Genomic DNA, 25967 nt, shown 5'->3' on the forward strand with positions numbered 1-25967 from the left:
AGAGAAATAAATGGCCAAAAAGACATCGGTGGGGAATCAAAACCACAACCTTTGAATTTCGCTTTCGATGCTCTACATTTTAGCTACGGTAGTATGGTCCGTTGGCAAAGACCCGGCAGATTGAAATACTGTATTTCAACCGAATGACAGAAGAAGTGGCATCTGATGCATTTAGAATGAGTTGCTGTCGCGGGCAGAGAAAGACCTAATTTTATTTCCATACAATATCAAGTTATTAAGTAATACCTCGTTGCCAGCCATTAAAAATTTACATAGGTAGTTCCCTTCCCGGTCCCTTCACTATTGTTATTTCTTCTCGGTGTTTTCCAAATACGTACGTTCCTCGTCGCCAGATGTTTCATTCCAGGCTTGTGTCTATGTCATACACCTGCCAATGCCATGTGTTACGCAAACACGTTATGTGAACCGTTTAGGCTGATCACGGCCGACTCGATCCCTCGCTGCGCTCCTAGAGCTAGCTAGAGCGACGCATCAAGTCGGCCGTGGACTGACTGTGATGGTTCGGTCAGCTTCCGCTTCGAACGCTAGCGTTGCCACGTCCTGGGGGCCATCTGGTGGCGAATGAACGTACCATTTTCCACTTCTATTATAGCGTCCAAATTTAAAGTGTCATTGTTTAAGAAACCTTTCTTGTGGACAGAGATTTCTTCTGAGGACGCAGAGCACAGTTCCTTGCGAAACGTTAAGAATTTCACCGTATTTTCTTGACATGGCATAAGCCCAAAAGCCTATATAGTATCATCTCTTTAAGTACGGGCCGTGAAAGCATTAATGACAATATTTATATGTGTTCGTTTTCATTATAGAGTAAGCTATTAACACAATTTGAGCTGCCATTTCATCCCCTGACGATGCAACACAGTCTTCAATTCACGTTGTGAAAAGAATTATTTAATGAAACTTCAAAGTGGAAAGGTCAGGGGTACTATGTAGGAACGAAGGCTGATATTCTACGGGCAGCTCGTAATCATGGATAACTAACAACAGTGGCGGCTGGTGGTATCTGAAGTTGGGTGTTGTACCAAAAAATTCACTGTCACCTTTTTATATGAGAAGCTTGCAGAAATAACAAGGAACTCTATTATCGTTTAGTAATGAGCTACATTCCTACTAAAAATTGAAATAATTATATATAGCAATTAAAACATAGGAAACAAGAGACTAGGAACAATACCATTCAGAAACTTGCAGGTTCTAGATGGGGAGCATCAGCATCCACTCTTAGGTCGTCAGAATTGGGACTGATATACTCTACAGCCGAGTATTGTTCTTGTGTTTGGCTGAATAGCCATTATGTTAAGAATATTGATGTGTTTCTGAATCAGACGATGCGCATTGTCAGCGGCGCAGTCAGATCTACTCCTCTTTTTTGGTTGCCAGTCTTGAACCATATAACACCTCCAGGAATACGCAGACAAAACAACCTGATTCGCGAGTTTAGGAAGATAACAATGAACCCAAGATCTCCGCCCATTCAGACTGCAAGGGAACTCATCAATAGGAACTTTAACGGTTCGGATGAATGGCAGACACTCTTTAGTCTTCAACACCCACCACCTGGTTTTAATTTCCCCAGAAGAACTTGGACGATGTGGGTCATTGTTGCATATGTGGGGTATGCGCTCCTCCCCTGAGTGCGACTGTGGTGAGAAGAAACAGACCATCCGTCATATTGTCACTGAATGTCCAAGGAGGTCATACTCCGGTCAGCAGAAGGAGTTTGTGTGTGCTTCTGACGGGGTTGTACAATGATTGGACAGTTTAGATTTGAGTTTATCAACTGTTTTTGAGATTGGTTGATTTTTTAAAGTGTTATATTGTTTGTTATATTTTTGAATATTTGTATGTAGAGTTATGTACTAGCCATAAGGTAAATAAATAAATAAATAAATAAATAAATAAATAACGACAGTTATTCTTGCCTCACTTTTACTGAAAATTTGCCGTCCTCTTTTTCATTGAAGCGAAATGTTGGTAATATTATGGGTGGTCTGGTATAGCGTAAAAACGAAATTACCGAGAGAGTTGGTCGTGCGCAGGATCGCGTTGCTCTTGCATCCGGCAGATACTGGGTTCGAACCCCACTGTCGGCAGCCCTGAAGAAGGTTTTCTGTGGTTTCCCATTTTCACACCAGGCAAAATCTGAGGCCGTACCTTAACTAAGGGCACAGTCGCTTCCTTCCCACATATTCCATCATCGCCGTAAGACTTATCTGCGTCGGTACGACGTAAAGCAAAAAATTGTAAATAAAGAAAATGGAAAATAAATTACCTATGCAAGAGGAGGGAAAGCTGAAATGACGTCATCTCCGCAGAGTGGCGCAATCTAACAGGGACATTTGGAACTGTTTCTCGGTAGGGAACTTGCTAGTCTCGTGTAACTCCCTAAGACCGATACTGGCGGGCGTGCTACTTGATGCTATACAGGCTTAGGCTCGTCCCTGCTGGAAGTACATTGCGCCACGCTGTGCGCTTGGGAGTTGCATGAGAAAAGCAAACGCCCTGAGTTTGATTCGAAGCCGGCAGAGTTTATTGGTCCGCTACGAAGCATTAGTACATCGAACGACCATAGAAGGTTGATTTTAACCTATTTTAGGATATACGTTAGGTTTATTAAACTAAAAATTTAGAAGAAAAGACGACAAATGAAGTGTAAAATTATTGAGAGTTGTGCAACACTGCAACAATTCCACCCACCGCCCCTGACAAACAACTGACCAAAATGATCTTGAGATACATCATTGGATGAAAGGCCACCTCAAAGTGGGTGGAAGAGGTCAATAGGGATACGGAACTACGCTACAGATGATCCTCAACGAGAGAGTCGACAGTCTAAAATCATTTGAAGAGAAACCACTAAAAGGAAGACCCAACTGGATCATTTCCGTAGAGGAGAAAAAGATGAAAAGCGAAAGAATAAAGAGGTTCTGGAAAGTGAGGATAAGAAAACCGTATGCGATCCATAGTTGGACAAACTCAGAAACATAAAAAAATTGGCGGTAGGTTGTCACTACTGTAACGTCAGCAGAGTTTTAAGGGTTTTGTAGAATTATTAAATGGTTTTCGCTGGTTCAAGTTCTATTACGCTCTTTCCCTTTATTCCTTCATCATTCACTTTTCTCGTTTCAACTCTTACTTTTGCGCGTTTTTGTCGAACCTTAATCAAATCTTTATTTTCTATTATTAAATTTGTTATTGGCCTCTGTGGTGTAGTGGTTAGCGTGATTAGCTGCCACCCCCGGAGGTCCGGGTTCGATTCCCGGCTCTGCCACGAAATTTGAAAAGTGGTACGAGGGCTGGAACGGGGTCCAATCAGCCTCGGGAGGTCAACTGAGTAGAGGCGGGTTCGATTCCCACCTCAGCCATCCTCGAAATGGTTTTCCGTGGTTTCCTACTTCACCTCCAGGCAAATGCCGGGATGGTACCTATCTTAAGGCCACGGCCGCTTCCTTCCCTCATCCTTGCCTATCCCTTCCAATCTTCCCATCCCCCTACTAGGCCCCTGTTCACTATAGCAGGTGAGGCCGCCTGGGCGAGGTACTGGTCATATTCCCCAGTTGTATCCCCCGACCAAGAGTCTGAAGCTCCAGGACACTGCCCTTGAGGCGGTAGAGGTGGGATCCCTCGCTCGGTCCGAGGGAAAAGCCGAACCTGGAGGGTAAATAGATGATGATGATGATGATGAAATTTGTTATTGTATATAAATACCACGATGTATTTACAACGGCGGCTAACCTCCAACTGAGCGCGCGAGTCAACACAGCACTATCTTCAAACAGAGTATTCGTGTGACGTCATATATTTAGCACAGTTTTTGCCTTACAGTTCTGAAGGCGGCTATCTACAAGTTCGGCGTCGGAAATGTCTGGACCAGTGATGGAGTTATCCTAATTAAGATCCCTGACGGCAGCGCGCACCGCGCTATGCAGATGAGTGATATTCCATAAGCTTACTCTTATCATACAAAGAAAACCTACAACCTGTCTTCCAATCAGTGACCAGGTCAGGGATGGAATGAATGAAGCCCCCATCTTGCGGCGAGGATAGGAACTGTGCCGGCTGCCGAGGCCTGTTACACTCCTCTGGGGCAACGATTAATGACTGACAGATGTTGCTGGAATGAAAGATGACAGGGAATACCGGAGAACCCGGAGAAAAACCTGCCCCGCCTCCGCTTTGTCCAGCACAAATCTCACATGGAGTGACCGGAATTTAAACCACGGAACTTAGCGGTGAGAGTCCGACGCGCTGCCGCCTGAGCCACGGAGGCTACTACTCTTATCGTACTTGTGTTAATTTTTATTATCTATTTGTTCGGGGCGTCGACCCATGTGGATCTTCTGCCGCTACTGGCACCATATTATATGAACCTGCGTGTAATTGGAATGGCGGTAGTGTGGGATGTTGTGTGTGAGGAAAGTAAGATTAAGGACGTCACATACACCCAGTTCTCAGCCCAGGGATATTAATCGTTTTAATTTAAAAAACCTGACCTGGCCGTTAATCGAACACGGGGCCGCCGGGTGACAGGCGGACGCGTTGCCTCCTACACCGCGGGGCCGGACTGTGTTTAATTTACTAAACCATAAGTTAGTGACCCTCTGTATTGAGTTTTATTGTCTTCTTCTAGAACAGGGGTTTCCAATTAGTAAGAACTCGAGGGCCACATTGGAAACCTGAAGCATGACTGCGGGCCGCACTTTAACAGTAGGCCAATTTTCGTAAAATTCCGCAAATAGGACAGAGGAACCAGTATACAAAATAATATGAAATTGAAAGGAAGGTTTAATAACTTTTATTGCTTCAAACACTATTTTACCACTGCATAAAAGAGTGAAATTAAGAATAATCACTGTTAAAACCAGGACGATTGAATTTGGAAGAAGAGCCCCCAGCAATGTCAGTTCATTTGAATTAATATTTGACAAATGAATGGCGGTAGAGGTGGGATCCCTCGCTAAGTCCGAGGGAAAAACCGAACCTGGAGGGTAAACAGATGATGATGATGATGATCATGACAAATGAAAAAAGTAAAACGAAAGACAAACTAAAATGAATAATGTATTTAAAACAAAAAGGACAATTTACCGGTAGTAGTGTGAAGGACAGAAAGCTATACATTTATGAGAACCTAAAATCCCAACAATGTACTTCCAGGAGTACTTCCATGAAAATTTTCACTGTGTACCAGCCAATACTGCCAATCAGAGAAGAACGAAGAAATGAACCCGCTTCTTACACCAATGGCTTTTAAAGTATTTCTTGGTATTCATTGCATGGTGCGTTGAATAAAAAGACCACAGTGAGGTTGGCATGTAGCTCAAGAATTGGTATGGATTCCAAGGCCATTTTTATAATTGTTAAGAATTAGAACTGGTATTTGTGAGGGCTCATTTTCCGACGAAGCTTGAATTTTCATTTTACTAACTCAAAGAATCTATTCAGCAGAAGTGAATACTAAACAACAGGAGATAATATTAAAGAATGAATTAGTTCTGACCTTGGTCTATACAGGATATAAAAATGAATACATTTTTGAACGAGCTACCAAATATTTTTCGTAAATCTTTCTTCACATTTCTTAAAATACATTTATAAAGTCCTCGCGGGCCGCAAGAAATATCTTCGCGGGCCACATGCGGCCCGCGGGCCGCCATTTGGAAACCCCTGTTCTAGAACATATCTCCCTCTCTCTGTTTCCTTCACTGCTATCTCTATCCGCCCTGCTTGGCCGAACGGCTCTCGTCTACCTGCTTGATATTCACTAGCTCGTAAATTAACCTACTGGACACTGACCTTGCCCCAACCCTCTGTACGAACTCCACGCTTACAGTAATCAGCTGTTAGTTATTGCTAAAACCTAATTCACACGGGGGTAGTTTACTGGAGCCAAGTACCTGAGACCTCTAATACTTTTAATCAGACGGGGAAAGCGCATGCTGTCTTTCAGAAGAACTTCAGTCGTTTAAAATTGTAATTCACTAGGATTTTTTTTTTTGCTATTTGCTTTACGTCGCACCGACACAGATAGGTCAGGTGGCAACGATGGGATAGGAAAGGCCTAGGAATGGGAAGGCCGTGGTCTTAATTAAGGTGTGAAAATCTTCAGGGCTGCCGACGGTGAGGTTCGAACCCACTATCTTCCGCTTACTGGATACTGGCCGCACTTAAGCGACTGCAGCTATCGAGCTCGGTAAATTCACAAGTAACTCTCTGTGAATTTGCATTCAGTTTATTGAAGTGGAGATGCCAAGTGCACAAATACAATCATGCGTACAGCTAATTGGAGCATTATTATTGCATGAATTCTTAAAAGAATAAGAATAGGAATTTTTTAACAAGTTGTTTTAAGTCGTACCGACACAGATAGGTCTTATGGCGACAATGGACTAGGGCAGGGCTAGGAGTGATAACGAAGCGGCCGTTGTCTTAACTAAGGTGTGAAAATGAGAAACCACGGAAAACCATCTTCAGGGCTGTTGACAGTGGAGTTCGGACCCACTATCTCTCGAATACAGGATACTGGCCGCACGTAAGCTACTGCAGCTACCGAGCTCGGTAATAGGGAAACTTGGGTTAAAGGATGGATTAGCAGATGGGCTTTGCATGGTGTATCTTACAACTTGTTCATAAAATAATGTCGATAATCTGCATTATTGGGTTGGCATTCCACTTATTATTCCCGGTCCACGAGCCAAGAATAACAACAGTGAAGATTCGTCGTGCTGACCGCATGGCACCTCATAATCTGCAGGCCTTGATAGGCCCAGACCCTTCGGGACTGTTTCGCCATGGGGTTTGGTTTTGGTTTTATTCCACTTATTATAATATACTTACAAATATACTAAAGACCTCGAGAAAAATGCACTTGCTCTGTTTTCAAGTTGATTTGCCTACGGGTCGGGGTTCAGACGGGGCTAGTACCGGAGTCAAGTCAGTCACGTGACGGGAAAGTGGACGCATAAGCTGACGGCTCGGCAACTCAAATTTACTTGCAAGGAAAGTTACAACTTGACTGTCCTGACCTAATCATCTGCGGAGCGATGAAGGAAAGTCGACTTGCTTCAAATACTTGACTCCAGTAAACTATCCCCGCGTAAATTAGGCTTTTGAATTAGGCTTTAGCAATAACTAAGAGATGGTTATCAGCTTTTCCTGTAAATATTCAGAATAGGTTTAGAAGATGATTATGTAACATACCAACCTCTTTCCGAGACGAGTAGGGGCATCAAGGATTGCATGAGTAGATTACAGAAGCATGCAGAAGGGAAAATTGTATTAGTAATTTTTCATACTGTGAGCATAACGAAAAATGAGAACACTTTAGACGGTTTGTAAGCATATGATCATAGGTTCGACGTCAAAATTTTAACAGAAAGTTGGTAACTGAGTAATGTAAATATAAGTAACCATGCCTTGTATAAATATTGGCAGGTTCGATCCTGGCTCAGTCCGGTGGTATTTGAAGGTGCTCAAATATGCCAGCCTCGTGTCGGTAGATTTACTGTCACGTAAAAGAAATCCCGTCTGTCAAAATTCCGGCACCTCTGCATCTCTGTTAATGGGACGAAAAGCCAATAACATTATTATCATTACAATGAGCGTTCTGTTAACAAATGTGATGGTGTTGTAAAATGGTTTGGATCACGAAATGGAAATTGTTGTGTATGATGACTTCATATATCTCAGAGTAGTAATTAATTATGTCAACACAAAATAGGTATTAGAGGAGCATATCGGTCACATGAATACCACAAACAGTGGTTTCTCAGTGTGCTAGATTATTATATCCAGGAGAGATGCCATGTTAAAACCGAACTGATAATAGGGGACAAAAATATAGAACTTTTAAATGAACACGACTATGACGAATATCTCAATATGTTGTAATAATGTACGAGGCGTGCTTTTTAAGTAAGGGCCGTTTGAAAATAACTACACAACGAAAGACGTTTTTCAAACACCACACTTATTTTCAGATTCTACATACTATTTTTGTCAACATAGCCACCAAGTTTGTTTCAACACTTATCATACCTTACAACTAAGTTTTGAATAACCCCTTCACAGATACTTGCCACCTACTCCGATAACCAAGAGTTATGGCGCTGGGACAGAGTTTGTTTGGCCCTCACCTTTACAGACGAATGTGTGTGTCTCCATTCCATGCTCTGTTGCTTCATTTCGGGCGTAATATGCGCAACCCATCTTTCGTCTCCCGTTACGATCCGACTCAACATGTCGTCACCTTCTTCGGCATAACGAGTCAAAAACGTCATCGAACACTCAAATCTGTACAAAAACAAAAGATTCGTCTGTGCGCCGTACAGTTCAAATCAAAAGAAGTTAAAAGAGCAGAATGGATTACTTACGGTTTGGTGAAATCTATTCATAGAAGAAATCGACTTTATAACAATATTTTAAGAATAATGATAACTTGGAAATTAAAGAACAGTACAGGAAATATAGGAACAAACTAAATGATTTAATTGTGAAAACAAAAATGGAGTACTATAGGAATCTGATCAAACGAAATTCAAATAACCCGAGTGAGGATTGGGGCAATACCAATGAAACTGCCTAAAGGTCAGTTAGAAAAGAGGAGATCAAGAAAATCAGATATAAAGATGACTTAAAAATTTGTAATAAATTTAACAATTATTTTATTAACGAAACCACTGAGAAAGCGGGGCATCACATCGCTCGTAACCATCATACTTGCTTCCTTACACCGCTATCAGAATACTCTCTGAAGAGATTTTTGAGGGAAGTAGTTGAAAATAAAGGTGTAAGCATAGACAATATTTCGGCTCAAATTATTAAAGAAAATATCGAGTCATTAAAGGAACCATTGTTGAATATCATCAATGATCCATTCCTTCCAAGGCAGCTCTAAACGACAAAGTAAAAAAGTCTCACAAGTCGAAAATGTTTATGACATTATAAATTAGAGACACATTTCGATAACTACAACAATATAAAAAATATTCGAGAAATGTTTAAAGAAAAATGTTTAGCAATTGTTAGAAAAACATCACATACTTTCGCCAAGACAGCTCGGATTCATTAAAAATCTCGGAACGACTGATTTCATATCCGCCTTAATCAAGAGAATATATCAAAATGTTCATTCTTCTCTGCTCTCCTCAGGGATATTTTGGCATTCGATAGCGTGTCACACCGCTTGCTTCTCCAGAAATTGGAAGAAATACGGCTTTACGGGTAAGTTGCTGGATTTATTTAAGAGTTACTTGACAGATCGAGTGCAGTAGGTCAACATTCATCAATCTCTGAGCACACCAATAATATAATAAAAGGTGTCCCACAAGGCACAGTATTAGGTCCAATATTATTTATTATATTTATTAATGATCTAGAGAAAACAATAGCAAATGACGGATATTCGCACATCGTAACATATGAAGATGATAAAGTCATTTACTTTGAGGGTGATAGCTGGAATCTCGTCAGACAGAGAGCAACTCTAGCACGACTTAAATTTAAAGCATGGTTAGACAATAATGAACTGTATTAAAACATTAACAAGACAAAATTTATGATTTTTTAATAACAGATACAAGGAATGATTTTAATGAATTGACTGTACACAATATCAGCTGTAAATTTAATTGTTAACTGTTGTAAAATTGATAAAGTAAGTAATGTTAAGTATTTGGAATTATTAATTGATACGAACATGTAATGAAAAATCATATTATCGATTTAAAAAAGAAACTCAGAAAAACTGTTTACATATTTCACAATTTAAAATATATATCCAGTATGAAATTGTTAAGAGAGTTTTCAGTCTGTTGTTAGCCACGGAATATTAGCATGGGGAAGAGTTTACAAAATTGTAATCAATAAAATACAAGTTGTACAAAACCATATATTACTGATATTGCACCAGAAAGAAAGGTTATACCCAAGTAGTCAATTATATGCTGGAGCAAATATATTTAATGTAAATCAGCTATGTGCCCCTGAAATATACAAATATATTAACAAAAACCAAAATATAACTGAGAACATTAAACATGAATATTCAACACACAGTAAGATGCACTGCCGTTTTATGTTATACAAACCCAAATTTAGCATAACAAGACGCAATTTCTTTTATTTCATTCAAACATTTTTAATGTCCTTTCAGGCTCTATACAAACTACTTCATTGAGCCAGAAAATGAGTCTGAAGCCTGTTAATCCATTGTCATGGATAATAAAACAGTTAATGAAGAAATAACTAAATGAAAATACCAGTCATCATATTCAATTTCTATTCGATGCTGCACATGTTCTGTTGATCATATCTATCATTCACTCATACTCATACTCGTACTTCAGGCAACATTTTTAAATGTATGTTTTTCTTTACAATTAACATTCTGAATTAGCCCACACAAGGTTTCACTTTACGTGGTGTTTTACTGAGGTTGAGGTTGGTGTGATTTTGTTATGTGAAATAATAATAACATTAAAATTTAAAAATGATGATAATAATAATATAACGCGTGAAAGAGATAATTCCAAATTTAATTTATTTTAAATAGTAATATAGTAATATTACTACTACTGTAATGTAATATGTAAGACTTAGTTGCAATATTTATTTTTTAAGTATTAATATTAGCCTATTAGAAGAGTTGTGTATATAAGAAACAGAGTCCTGTAAATATGTAAACAGAAATGATTGAATAAATACTTATCAAGAAAACTTAAAATAAAGCACTACAACACAGTAGTGAAACCAGAATGCCTGTATGCCAGGGAATGTCCAGCACTGTACTACAAGCTCGATAAATTAGAAATATTAGAAAGAAGAACTATAAGGAAAATATTAGGTCCTCTAAGAATTGCAAACTTTTGAAAATTAAGAAGTAACAATGAAATTTAACAGAACACAGAAAACATATTAGAAACAATAAGAAAAAGGATATTGGTATTTCTGGGTCACATTTACAGAATGGATGACAATAGACTAACTAAACGAATCTTCAAGTACCTTTGGGAAAATAAATCAACACCTGGATTCAAGTCAAAAAAGACTTGGAAAGGAACAACATACGAGAAGAAGAATTATTGAAAAGAAAGATTTTTAGGAAGAAAGTGTTACAAATGGAAGGATTTCAAGGGAAGAAGGAAAAGAAAACAGGCACAAAGTTGGACTGAAGACAGGAAAAACAAGCACAGTGAAACAATGAAAGAATACTGGAAGAAAAGGAAAGAACAACTAAGGAGAATTGAAATTGTAACCTGGTCCTTAGAAGGCCGGAACGCAAGAAGAAGAAGAAGAAGAAGAAGAAGAAGAAGTACTGTTTCAAGAAAATTATGTTCCAGATTTTATTTTTTGCCACGGGTAATCTCCTTTTCTATCTGTCGATTGAAACATTAAACATAAAAAAATGAAATGTCGTATGGCTTTTAGTGCCGGGATATCCCAGGACGGGTTCGGCTCGCCAGGTGCAGGTCTTTCTAGTTGACTCCCTTAGGCGACCTGCACGTCATGATGAGGATGAAATGATGATGAAGACAACACATACACCCAGCCCCCGTGCCATTGGAATTAACCAATTAAGGTTAAAATCCCCGACCCGGCCGGGAATCGAACCCGGGACCCTCTGAACAGAAGGCCAGGACGCTGACCGTTCAGCCAACGAGTCAGAAAACATTAAACATAATGTTAATTTAAATATTCTCGATTATATACGCGTTCTATCCAAACACGAAGAGCGACTTAAAATTTTTCTTTCCATGTACTTGTTATCGAGGTAAGTAAGTCTACGTGAAAAACATAAAAGTGACTGGTAATAGTGTTCTTATAATTCCATTAAGAATTTTTTCCTTAAATTACAACTAAGTACATTAAAATTATCACATTTCAATGTGAAATTCGCCGAGTTTCTCTTTGTTTTACCACACTTTCGTCAAGGATGTAGGATGACATTGGCACAGTGTTGTGTCATTGCAAGGTGAAGGTGGCTCATGTATTACAGAAGCAGATCTGATGTGATTTCCGTTTTGTTGTTGTCATAGTGTACGGCGGTCTCCGCGCGCCTTTCACTGTGCAATTGGAAGGGTAGAGGGAGCGAGGACAGGTATATAATGTGAAGCGACGGTGAAGCAGGTATCAGTCAAACCTCAGCATCACAGCAAGGAACACTACGAACAACATGAAAGTCCTGGTAAGTATATTGTAGGATTCGGAGACATACCTGCGAACTATATAAAGCTGGGATACGTTGAGTAAAATGGAGAGAGAGAACATTTAAGGCTCAATTTTGAACTGGACACGAACCGTATTTAGTGAGGTTTATGCTGACGTCTTCAGCTTCGAATCTCATTATTAATATTTCAAAACATCTAGTTTGCAGTATTAGGTATTTTTTTACCTCTACCCACGGAACTTACAATTTCATGTGAGATCCAAATTGCAGGGACTCAGTATATGATTTCAAAAATCCCACTAGCACTGGGTAGGATATAAAACATGGCAATGTTGGTAAGAAGCATTGACGTATCAAGGCTCCATGTACTGGAATTTGGTGCAGGAGAGTGCATAGTTGAAGTGTATTCTATTCCATCAAAAGGACGTGTTTCCAGTTCCCCCTAAGAGTGTCAGGAAATTTTCCAAAGATACTATCACTAACGAGGAGCATTACAGTTCTGAAGGTTGTATGAGCCTCCTATACTGTGTTTCTTCCAAAATTAAATATTTAAGAGACCATTTACTTTGATAAACAAGAGACAGCTGTGTCAGTAATGTAGAGTCACATCAAAACCTCATATTTAGGTGATTCACATTCTGGGTGTCTCTCACGATTGATAAGTATTTAAGAGTCGTTAATAATGAATTATTATTATTATTATTATTATTGTTATGGCTTCCGAACTTCTGAGAGTTACTTTAACCGCTCTCTTATCTACCACCCCAATTATTTAAAAGAGTACTCAGCCCACGTGGTTCTGCTTCGCTAGAGAAATGCTTCTGAAAATATTCGTACTATACAGGGTAATGAATCTGATGTTTTGTTGTTGAATTTTGAAACATAGAGGTCAGAAATACCTACATTGAACTAATATTTCATGAATCTTTCCTCAAGTAACGCTAGATAAACATGCTAGCTCCCTCAATTATAATGAACGAAATATAAATGATACTCTAACGGTAGCTCTACACAACAGCATAAAAATCACATTATCATGAATCACCTACTCCCTGATATAAAACAATACAGACCTGATGACAATAATATCTTAAGCTGGTATGGAGTAAGGCTACTGAGTTCGATAACGCACATAAGGTTTCCTATTTAAAGTCATTTCTCTATAATTTTCAATCAAATTTTAGCAGATAATATCTGTTTGAATTTTGAGTCCGAATAAACGTCTTGAAAATGTTTTAAAACACTATTTAGACCTTCAAAATGAGAAAAATCCATTAGTTGAAAATCCAGCTAGCTGCAAAAATAAATTCACCGTTTTTTAACCAGTGAAATCAAGCAACACGTGTAAGCGAAATTGCGGTCCAAGTAGATAATGATCACAACGGTGAAGTCATGTGAAAATCTATTGTTCACGCAATACGATACCCTCAATAATAATACACATAAAAGGGCAAATTTGAATAAAACTCCGCAAATGGATTTTGAGATAGTAAACAGTTCTGAAATGCACTTTCGCTAGTGCACCAAATCTCTCGAGATCTAAAATTTGTTTACGCAACAGCAGCAGTACAGGCAACATTCCCTGCTCACTTGCATGTCGGATTGTCAGTACAAGAGGCAACGTAGGGTAACGACCAGATTCTTCCAAATTAGGCCCCAATTAAAAGTTACATACAGATATTTCACAGCACTTTACGTAAGTATAGTCATTAGCAAGCACGATGCGTACGTGGAGACGTGTTTGTAATAAAGTGATCCAGTTTTTTCACTTAACCACTCTACACATTCTCGAATAACTCTCACGAAACCACGATCCCGATCGCGGCTTTTCCTTTCTACAACGTGTTCAGTTACTGCTTCTCGTAAATGGTCTCACTTCTAAGAGATATGTCACGTGTTTCATTTGACAATAATTACTTTTATGTATATATATGAGTTATATTAGCTAAAATGTTTTGCGTCAGATAGCATGTAAGCCAATATCTGAAACGTTTTGTCGCTTTACTAAGGGGCTCATAATCAAATATTCAGCACTTTTTCTGGGCGTCGATATCCAATTTGATTTTCTTTAAATAGAACTACTTATTATTTTCAAAATCTGACAAGTACTTCTCAAGAAAATGAAATGTTTTCAATCATGTTACCAAAGAGCAATCCCATTTCAAAGAATCACCAAAATAAAAACCATGGCACGCACTAAATACAAAGGTATTAAACCTTCTGAGATCTATAAGTTCGCTCTACCCTGTCCGAAAATACAGCGTGATAATCTTGCATGATTTAAAACTTTCAATACCGTCATAGTTCATAGGTAGAGGAAAAACTGGATATTCAACAGTTTGGAAGGGACAACTTGCATTTATTTATTAATTCATTCGAATTAGCTAACTGGCTATGTGTATTTGCGCAGCTAGAAAAAGCATGGGTGTTCTGAAAGTTACTCTTGCTACCATATCAATAGAATTCGGCTCTCAGCTATCGAACATGGAAAACTTCTTAAATTAAGTAACTGTGGTATTATAGCGCATGTGTTCGTACTACCAACTCTATCAAGAGATTATTAGAGTGGCATATTCAAGTAACAACTGTCATAACAAAAAATACCTGTTCCAATTTTTTAATATCTTACTGAAAGTGAATAAATAATTTATTTCAGTATGGCCGAGGCGCTAAAGGCGTGCTCAGTTCGCCCGGAAGTACGTAGGTTCGAATCCCCGTCAGGAAGTCGTAAAATTTAAGAAACGAGATTTCCACTTCCGGAGGTGCATATGGCCTGAGGTTCACTCAGCCTACACCAAAAATGAGTACCAGGTTAATTCCTTTGGTCAAAGGCGGTTGGTCGTAGAGCTAACCATTCCACCCCAGCAAGTGCCGGGGTTACGGATAGCGGAAGCCTTTACCTTCCGCCCCTCCAAGGGCCTTCATGGCCTGTAAGGAAATGACTTTGCTTTGCTGTATTTTTTATTTTTTGTTATAACATTTAGTTCAATCAGAAGACTCAGACTTCAAAGCAAGCAATCTTGAGTTTCCGTAAAATATCAAGTATATGTGTACTAAATATTCGAATAATATATATCAAGTACCTTTAGATGAAGAGACGCCAAAGCTTGGTCAACCAAGTATCGTCGGCAGTAATAGTTAAGATTGCTTAGGTTGCTTATTAATTTTGCAAATAGGATGTGCTACCTAGCCCTCTCTTTAGTTATAAAGCGAGATTAACGAAACACTTACGGTGTTCTAATAGTCCTGGCCCCTAATGTTTATGTAAATCTCAAAGCAGGATCGTTGACCGGTCTAGAATATTCTTGTTATTTGCTTCAGTACGTTTACATTCTGATTTATAAAAGCTTCATTATCCGGGCTCCACATATTAACCGTTGTTTTATTGCATTAAGGTACATTTCATAATACGATAAATTCCGAGTTTAGTGGTTCGATCCCCGGGGAAGGTCACTTTCCTTAAATATCCAGTATGTCGTTATGCCAGGGTTTCCTTCGGCCAGTCCATTAGCTTTATTCGAAAGTGTATTTTCTTAAATAACTTTTTTGTTTGTTACAGGCTTGCATTGTCCTTACCCTGGCCGTGAGCGCCTTCGCTGAGGAGCTTGCTGAGAAGAAACAGGAGAAGAGAGGACTCCTTGGTTTGGGATATGGCGGTTATGGAGGCTATGGAAGTTATGGCGGTTATGGAAGCTATGGAGGCTATGGTGGACACGGATATGGTATTGGTCTGGCCGCTGTCCCCGCTGTCCATGCCGCTCCTGCTGTAGCCGTGGCTGCTGCTCCCGCTGTTGCCTCCGTCTCTAAGGTCAGCTACGCCACTACTCACCTGGCCCCTGCCCCCGTAGCTGTAGCCGCCCCCGTCTACCACGCCGCTCCCGTAGCTGTTGCCGCCGCCCCCGCCTTCGCTAAGGTCGGTGTTGCCAGTCTCGGCTACGGTCATGGTCTTGGTCTTGGATACGGACACGGTCTTGGCCTGGGATATGGAGGCTACGGATTTGGACACGGATACGCCGCCGCCCCTGCCCTCTCTCTGGGACATGGATACGGTCTCGGCGGTCTGGGATACGGTCATGGATACCATGGTTAAGAACATCATCTTCAGACAGACATGTGACCCCTCATGTTACGAAATCTGACAACCTCATGCTGTTCTCATATGTTCATCAAGCACCCTCTCCTCTCTCCCATTTGCCATATTCCTCCTTAAAACGCTTAATATGTAATTACTTTTCTAATAATTTATTTGTGTGATGGACAGACGATTACGATTGTACATTCCAGTCATTTTTTCGCTGTTATGCATTGTCCTTGAAGCTATCAATTTTTAATAAATTTATATAAAAACCGAACACAGTAGTTAATGTCTTATTTATTTATTTATTTATTTATTTATTTATTTATTTATTTATTTATTTATTTATTTATTTATTTATTTATTTATTTATTTATTTATTTATTTATTTATTTATTTATTTATTTATAAACAAAGGGTGATGAACGCATACATTATTTTGGTTGGTTTCTCGACGCTGCTGTATTGGTTGCAAATTTTACATCAGCACAATAGGAAGCTGTGCCGATTTCCATTAACGATACTTCACCGCAAACTAATCTTCACTAACCTGTAGATGCTTTCCCTGCAGATCAGTGGTATAGTGCCTGTCTGCGGATCAAAAGAGCCAAGCATCTAGAATTTTTAAGGGCTAAAAATAGGCCATTCGACACTCAATGTCGTACAATGTTTGCATGTAAAATGTTCTTTATTTATCTACGGGTAATTAGAGTAAAACTCCAAAGTTCTAGCCCTTCAGGACCCCAGCTCAATGTTGAAAACATCCCAGGAATATGAGCTACGAAGTTTAGGTAAATAAAATATAATAAAATATGAGAACACATCCTTTATTTATTCCCAAAAGAATACAATCCTTTTCTTAATCATAGTTATTCGGTCGATTAGATTAGTAGTTTGCCCTTTTATACCACTGCGAGCACTAAAGTGAGTCAATGAAGAGTTTCACTTATACCCTTATAGCTAACTACATTCGGTGGGGACATTTTTCTAAAAAATAAAGAAACGCCTGAAGGTACTGAATCATGGAACACAGTACAGAATGAACTGTGTAAATAAGTTTATTTGACTAGGATTTTAATAAGAAAGGAAAGGAATAAAGAAAGAAGCGATTTTAGTCTCCTTTACCTGTACTGAATTTAGGCCGGAAGTGATTTTCGAATTTTCTTTTCTTCTAGTTTGAAAGAGCTATCCAAGACTCGAAATTTGGAACCTTTCCGGGCTCTTTATCCCTTCGACTTTCGACAACATTGAGGAAATTGGTTAATTGTACGTTCTTCGTCGTATGGCGATCCTTTACTTTATCTGCTAAGATATGTTTTCAACATTGAAAATAACTTCAGAAATATATACACAGTTAACGTCAGAACGGAATTCTTTTACATGATAACAGAGACCATACGATTATTATTAATAGTATTACTCTATGAACTATTTAGTTTACAATGAAAGTGAACTCTGTCGGTCTTATATCCGGTAATATGTCAGCAGCAAAATAAGTCCTTGGTAGACCACCAAATACAAAGACTGTACCAAGCTGAAATTCTTGGGCAAGTACTTGAAATCTACCACAGAAATGAACTGCAGAGAAAGGTTCGTGGAGTAAAGTACAATCAGATTTAGACTCAGTAGGTGTTAATAAAAATGGTAAGAACTCAACGAGTGCGCTGTTTATTTTTTAAGAACGAATGGTAAACCTCTTAAGACACGTTAGAATATTATAAACTATCACACTGCGTGCCAGGGTGTAAAGTACAGTGACGTACATATGACCTATGCAGTGTATTCCGTATCAACGTGAAAGTGACATCATCCCTGTTGGAAGACGGTCCATTATGGACTTCCTGTTTTCCTAGCAGAAGTACTAATGGGTATGTCTGTATCCATCATAGCCACCATTAAACAGATTACCCTCTAAATTTGGCTAGTTGTGAGGTGGGTTATGTATATGGTCCATATTCTAGCCTCCCCCCATCCAGGATTAGAAGAATGGACCCTAAGGAATAATACTCAATCATAAATGTAGCACATGAGTCACTTTACAAATGCCCGCGAGTTAAACGGCGGTCACATATGTACTTGTTTGTCACTAATAACTCCGAGGCTACACAATCCTGCTCACGTCAAAACTCTCCAATTGTGTGATGATACTGTCCCTCGGAAGTTGCGTGTGCAAGAGATTTTTGATGTGTGAATGATGGCGCATTACAGTACACTCACCGACCCTGACAGATCTACTCCTGAAAAATATATCCGATGACTGGGAACTCCGAGACGGCTGTATTTATTCAGGCTTCGGGAGCTTTAGAAGACGGATTGATTGGTTGCAACTTTCTGGAATTTGGAGGTGAAGATACTATTCCCCGTCTTGAATTTGTGACCTCATTCCGTGTGTGTTTCTGAAGGACGCAGGCAGTTAAGTTCATCCGGAGTGCCGTAACAGTACGCCTGCTCTGACTAGAACGGAGCCGCATATTGGACGGTATTATCGAGGATGTTCTAAAGGATTCCCTCAGCATCGTTTATAATAATATAAGTTAAGTGGCCCCTTGGGGTCACCAGCCGAAAGAATAGCAGAACATTTCGTACTTCAAAAATGTCAAATGTTCTATTATCTACTACATATTTTGGCAGGTGACTGCCACTTTAATAATAATAGTAATAGTAATAATAATAATAATAAAATTATGCAATGACAAAAGTAGCGGAAGAAATTTAAAAACTAACAAAATAACTGTAGAAACACAACAATTAACAATAAAAATAAAGTCAAAAGAAAAGATCGAGGAAAATTAAAGATTGAAAGTAAAACGTAGAAAAGAACTTATAGGTAAGCACAGTAAGATAAATACAGACATGATACACAAGTAACGGTATAGCATAGTAAATAAATAAAATATTACATTATGTACATTATAGGGGACAGCAATGAGAAAAGCAAAAGGTAATAAGTAGGAAAGTAGCTAGTTTAGGTTAAGAAAGAATCGATTAAAGGGGTCATACGAAGAAAAACGTCCAAGTTCCTGTCAGATGATAAAGAATAAAGGGTGATTGGAATGTGGATAAATGAAGTTCTTTGAACAAGAGATAGGCGGGAATACGGAATGTAACGGGGTGGAATTATCCTGGTTTTGCAAGTTGGATCATGTAGGGAAAAGAAGGATGCAGGTTCAGGAAAACGAAATAAACCGCTAACAGCGTTATATAGGATTCTCAGGTCGGCTACTTTCCTGCAAGTATATAACGGGCGAAGGTTTTTAACTTATCAAGTATCTGATTGCTGCTCTAACAGTGGCACAGAAGAATGACTGCATGCGGTCAATGTGATTCAGACTAATAGGTGAAGAGGTAGACCAATGGAAGGAGAGAATTCAATAAACGGTAGGATTATGTTGCCGTTGATGCTTTCACGGCCCGTACTTATGCCTAAACAGACGAGATTTTTTTCTGACGACGCAGAGCAAAGTTCTCTATGAAACGTAAAGAATTTCACCTTCTTTTCTTGACACGGCATAAGCCCAAAAGCCTATATCATGTCTATCGGTAGGATCATGTTTATGCTTATGTTTCTAAAGCAGGAATGTTCATTCCCTGGTGAAATTCAGACCCTACATGTAAGTGAAAAAGAGACTGTTTCAGCCTTACATGATAAGGAAAACCAAGATGAGAATTTATGTGCTTTGATGACTGTTCGGAAGACAGCTCGACGTCGTCCGAAGTTTGCTGTTGGAATCCCCAGAGAGCACACTTATTTATACAAATATACTCACTGGATGATAATAAATTATAAACACTGAAGCTCTTTAGGGTTTTCAATTTTGAAATGACCAGCGTTTCGCCCCAGTGTAACAGTGTGCTCATCAGTTGAATTGCCACAATTTTTCAAGAAGTTGGCGGTAATGCGCCGTTGAGATACCACTGCAATCTTCCTATGTAGGACAATGCAGTGACGATGCACTAGGGGAAGTATTTCCTCTTGTATAAATGCATGCCATTGGCCTTTCCAAGTGCCCGCTGCTATACACTGGTGCGAAACGGTAGTAATTTCACAACTGTGTTGCACATGTGGATTTGGCCCTGTGTTACGTCCGACTGCCCTTCCTAACGCAAAGCATATATGAGGGGATGTAATCACCACTGTGTGTTTCTTTGCTGGTTCGTAGTGTGGTGTGTTGCCTGTATATGAAGACACCCAGTTTCCTAGCCATAAGAATTAATCAGACCTGACTCAAATTCCCGACCCATCCGGGAATCGATCCCAGGACCCTCTAAACTGACCATTCATCCAAGGAGTCGGACTCGTGTAGAATACCTGTAATGTAGAATATTCCAAAAAACGTTAAGTACAGAGAAACAAATGGCCAAAAAGATATCGGTGGGAATCAAAACCCACAACCTTTGGATTTCGCGTTCGATGCTCTTCATTTGAGCTACCGTGGCATAGGTTATTCTTTTTCTGCTGTCAAAGACCTGGAAGATTGACAGATGAAAGCTGAATGATAGAAGAATTTCCATTTGATGCAAAATCATTTTATAATGACTTACTGTCCCAACCAGTAACAGAGTATGGTTTGTTGCCCTGCAGTACACAGGTGATGGTGGTGATATAATATTAATCAGAAAGACAAAATGGAATAGGTCCGACACTTCGAAAATTAAGGTATTGGCCAAAGAAATACAAGGGCCACGAAGGGCGTGAAAATGAAAGACGCCAACCAACGCTCCCAGGTTGAGAGCCCCTGGAGCCCCTTTTAACCGCCTCGTACGATAGGCAGGGGATAGCGTAGGTGTTATTCTACCGCCCCCACCGACAGGGGGATACAGTACACGTATTTCATTGATTTCATTATAAAATAAGTTATTATCCAATATCTACTACTATTTCACAGCTGATGAAGGAGCACAGTCTCTAAAACGCGTTTTGAATTGAATTATTCATTAAAATATCAGAGTGGAAAGATCAACGACACAACGAAGAAACGAAGGTTGAAATTCTATAGACACCTAGTAAGAAGGATGACAAAGGACTGACCGAAATGATCTTCAGGTATATCATGGTATTAAAGGCCATCTCCAATTGGGTAGAATAGGTCAAGTGGGATGCGCAAGAAGTTGGAATTTCACAAGAGATGGTCCACAACAGAAGAGGCAACAGTCTAAAATTATTTGAAGAGAAACCACTAAAAAAGAAGACCCAAACGGATCATTTCCGAAGAGCAGAGAAAGACGAGAAGCGAAAGAATGAAGAGGTTCTGGAAAGTGAAGGCCAAGAAGCCTTAAGTTCTATGGCGTCCATAGTAACCAAAATTCGGAAACGAAATTTTTTAAAAAAATGGTGGTAGTCTGTCAATATTGTAGCAGCCGCAGTGTTTGGAAGGTTTCGTTCACTTGCTTATTAAATAGTTTTGTTGTTTCATTTCTTACGGTAACGTTCTTTTAGTTTCATTTCTTTTGTTACTTCATCATTCACTTTACTCGCTTCAACTCTTACTTTGGCAAGTTTGTGCAGAATCGTAACCAAATCCTTCTTTTCCATTATGAAATGTTTTATTCTATACAACTGTCCACGATGTATTCACAACGACAGCTAACCTCAAACTGAGCGTGCGAGTCAACACAGCGCCATCTTATAACAGAGTATGCGTGTGACGTCACTTATTTAGCACAAATTTTGCCTTACGGTTCAGAAGCAGCTACCTCCAAGTTGAGCGTCAGAAATGTCAGGACCAGTGATGGAGTTATCCTGATTAAGAACCCTGACGGCAGCATGCGCAAGCTACGCAGATGAGTGACATTTCATAAGCTTACTCGTATCAAACTTGTGTTTATTTTACTAACCCATAAGGCCCGGTTTCATCAACGTGGGATAAATATACTCTAACCCTGGGATTGTTAACTTAGGGTTAATATATTAACTCATTCTTCCGAGTCACGTGTTACACCAAGCTATTTCGGCAGAGGGTTAACTAACAGCGCATTAACCCTCGCTGGAAACAGCTGCCGAACTAATCAAGGAAGCAGTGACTAAAAATCAGAGATCATGAACACACTTCTTGCGTGGTTCTTTTGTTCATTTCTTGAGCGGTATTTCGTTTTCTTCCTCAGGTCCGTGGTAGATATTATTCTTTCGTGATCGTGATCGAAAAATGGAAGAAGTGCAGAACAGAAATAGTGACACGAATTTTTCTGCTTTAGAAAAAAGCATTACTTATTGAATTGGCCACCGAGTACCAAAGCATTATATAATGCAAGAGGAATGACGGTGTAAAATTAAAAGAAAATTAGGACACATGGGAAAGAATAACAGAGAAATTTAATAGTATTGCCCACGTTACAGTGCGATCTACGAAACAACTAAAACAGTTCTATAAACATTTTAGCTTCTCTGTGCCAAGTTTGTTTTTTGAACGTTGGCACAGCTTCACAGCAATAACACACACGAAAGCAAATGCACACTTTAGTTTCAAAGTGAATTTCTGTATAACCAATACCCGTAATACAAAGTATAATGTTGATAAGCAAATCCCGAATTTTCATGCCGTAACAGGTTAGATTGCAAACTAAATTTGGTTAATAGGAAGTGTCGGCCACCCGCTCTTCCACAATGTAGCAAGAGTAACATATATCATAAGAGTTCTGATGGGCCGTACCCCTCATGTTCATGCAAACCCCATAGCATAATCGTTGTGAAGGTAGACTATACTTGCTGCTCGCTTCAGAAACTTTGCATTCTAACCTATTAATGCACACAAATCCGGGCTCTATTCGTAAGTGTTGTACTATTGAAGTGGTGTTGTGCAACTGCATTCCTATATGCCACTGCAGTGCTGTCGTTATCAATGTGAAGAATGATGTCATTCTCAATTCCAACATTCCTGTTCCTTTTCCTTCCCGTGAAATACCGATGCAGAGTGAAGTCCTGTGGGGGAAGTTCATCTCGGGTCTCCACAGGAATACTGTGTAATACCGCTGTTGATACTATTACGGTCAACGTAGTTTGTGGTTTAGTTCGGAAGCCCAAGTTTGTTTCGATCAGTGGTGTATTCTAACCTCTCGTGAACTTCATCGACGAATTTATTGACGACGGTTTTTGACAGTCTGTCTCTTCAGAAATTGTTCTTCAGATAGATTTTAAAAGTCTTCCCTTCTTATTATAGGCCTATTTCTGTTAGGAACACAGTTTAACAAATCTAAATAAAGGAACTCTGCATCAAACGCATGTTTTACGGTCACCATTTTGCTTTTAACCCAAAATAAACAGTTTAACCCAGGTAAAAGGAGGGGTTAACTTAACTCCGGTCTTAACCTAGAGTTAGAAATAACCATGCTTGATGAAACAGAATGCATATTCAAATTCAGAGTTATAACTGTATAACTTGGGGTTAAAGTTTAACCCACGTTGATGAAAACTTCTTATGTAACCCTCCTTTGATTTAACTCTCTGTATTGAGTTTTGTGTCCTCTTTTAGGACATACCTCCCTTCCCTCTCTCTCTCTTTCCTTCATTGCTATCTCGTTCCACCCTGCTTGGCGGAACGTCTATCGTCTACCTCCTTGACTTTCACTAGCTCGTAAATAACCTTACTGGACACTGACCTTGCCACAACCCTCTGTACACACTCTGTTCTTACAGTAAGTTCCTTCTGAGCAATAAATAACAGCTGACTATCATCTTTTACTGTAAATAGTCAAAATAGTTTTAAAAGATGATTATGTAACATGCGACCCTGTTTCAGAGACGGATAGGGGCATCAAAGATGGCATGAGTAGATTGCAGAAGCACGCGGAAGAGAAAAGTAAATTAGAAATGTTTAATAGGGCTACTTCTTCATTTCGAATCACCCATCTTTGGGGTACGTCAGATCAATCACGTCTTAGATGCGTGTGCTCTTTTATTCTCCCAATAGTTCTTCATTCTAACTGATCTCCTCCTCCTTTCCTCCTCTGATATCTGAATCGGTTTTCGGGTGTTTTTCTTAACTTGGAACTTCTTAGTTTTGCCTTTGGTCACGGTTTTGGCTGTACCATTCTTTAACACGAGTTCGGCAATCTTAAGATCTCTCAGATCCTTTTCAACTTCCTTAAGCCAATTGGGTTTGGCCTTTTTTTTAAAAAAAAAGGAGTCAAAGATCTGTCTAGTTAATCAGTCAGGAATCATTTGGAATATCTGTCCATAGAAATCAATCCTCCTTTTCCTCATGGTATCTGAGAGTCTCTCCGACTTTACGTAGAGGGATTCGTTTCTATAAAAATCTTGTTTGTTATTTTGGAATTTGGAACCCATGATCTTCCTCAATATTTTCCTCTCCTTGATATCCAATTTCTCCATTTGCCCTTCCCTCCCCATGACTAGTGTCTCTGCTGCATAGAGTGCTTCCGGCTTAATTACTGTGTTATAATGCCTTATTTTGGTGTTCCAAGAGAGGGCTTTCTTATTGTATGTGTTTTTGGGTTTCTAGAAAGCTAATTCCATTTTGTTCCTTCTCACTTCCATTGCTTTCCCTCCTACCGAGCTCGATAGCTGCAGTCGCTTAAGTGCGGCCAGTATCCAGTATTCGGGAGATAGTAGGTTCGAACCCCACTATCGGCAGGTCTGAAAATGGTTTTCCGTGGTTTCCCATTTTCACACCAGGCTGTACCTTAATTAAGGCCACGGCCGCTTCCTACCCACTCATAGCCGTTCCTTGTCCCATCGTCGCCATAAGACCTATCTGTGTGGGTGCGACGTAAAGCAACTAGCTTTCCCTTCAAGGTCGTTCCATTCAATCCATTCCTCTAGGTACTTGAAACTCTTCACCACCTAAATTTTTTGAGCTCCTACTTTACTTCTACTAAGGAAAAATAAGATCACTTCAGACGTTGTTTTGACATTATGCGATCATAGGTTCAATGTTATAATTTTAACAGAAAGTTGATCACTGTGTAATGTAAACATAAGTAACCATGTCTTGTACAAATATTATTACTATGAGAGTTCAGTTCACAAATGTGATGGTGTATTAATGGTAAAAAAGGTTTGAATCACGAAATGAATATTGTTGAGTATTATGACTTCAAATTTCTCACAGTACTCATTAACTATGACAACAAGAAAGTAGCTATTAGAGGAGTATGTCGGTGATATGAATATCACAAACAGTGGTTCATCAGTTCGTTAGATTATTATATCCAGGAGAGATGCCATGTTGAAACCGAACTGATAATAGGGGACACAAGTATAGACGTTTTAAATAAGCACAACTGTGACGAATATTTACACATGTTGCAAGAAAATACAGTAATATATAGTCCTTAATAAACAAGCCTACTAGACTATCTGGTAGAAGTAAATCCTGCATTGATCATGCTTTTATTAAAAGTAGATTGAGAAATGATGACATTCGGTCTATCACCTCTCAAAGGGAAATTTCTGGTTATTATCCTATTATGGTAATGTAATTGTTAAGAGAGGTTTATTACGCTTTGGATCAGTCTGTTTTTAGCAATGGAATATTGGTACTTGGAGTACCTTACAAAAATGTAACAATAGATTAAGAGTTGTATTACTGATAATGTACCAGAAATAAAGATTATACTCAAGTAGTCAATTATATGCTGAAGCAAATATGTTTAATGTAAAGCAACAGTATGCTCCTGAAATATACAAATATATTAACAAAACAAATATATAATTGAGAATGTTGAACACGAATACTCAACGCGCAATAA

The 25967-nt window shown here is 39.2% G+C and overlaps 1 protein-coding gene across 1 annotated transcript; it reads left to right on the top strand.

The window, feature by feature from the left end:
• The first annotated feature begins 12166 nt into the window (after positions 1–12166).
• LOC136883402 (cuticle protein 64-like) lies at positions 12167–16533 on the top strand. The gene is made up of 2 exons (XM_067155675.2): positions 12167–12205; positions 15747–16533. Exons 1-2 carry the CDS (start codon positions 12194–12196, stop codon positions 16275–16277), a joined length of 543 nt encoding a protein of 180 aa, XP_067011776.2. The 5' UTR covers positions 12167–12193; the 3' UTR covers positions 16278–16533.
• The last annotated feature ends 9434 nt before the right edge of the window (positions 16534–25967 follow it).

Source organism: Anabrus simplex, chromosome 11 (assembly GCF_040414725.1).
Source record: "Anabrus simplex isolate iqAnaSimp1 chromosome 11, ASM4041472v1, whole genome shotgun sequence".
NCBI lineage: Eukaryota > Metazoa > Arthropoda > Insecta > Orthoptera > Tettigoniidae > Anabrus > Anabrus simplex.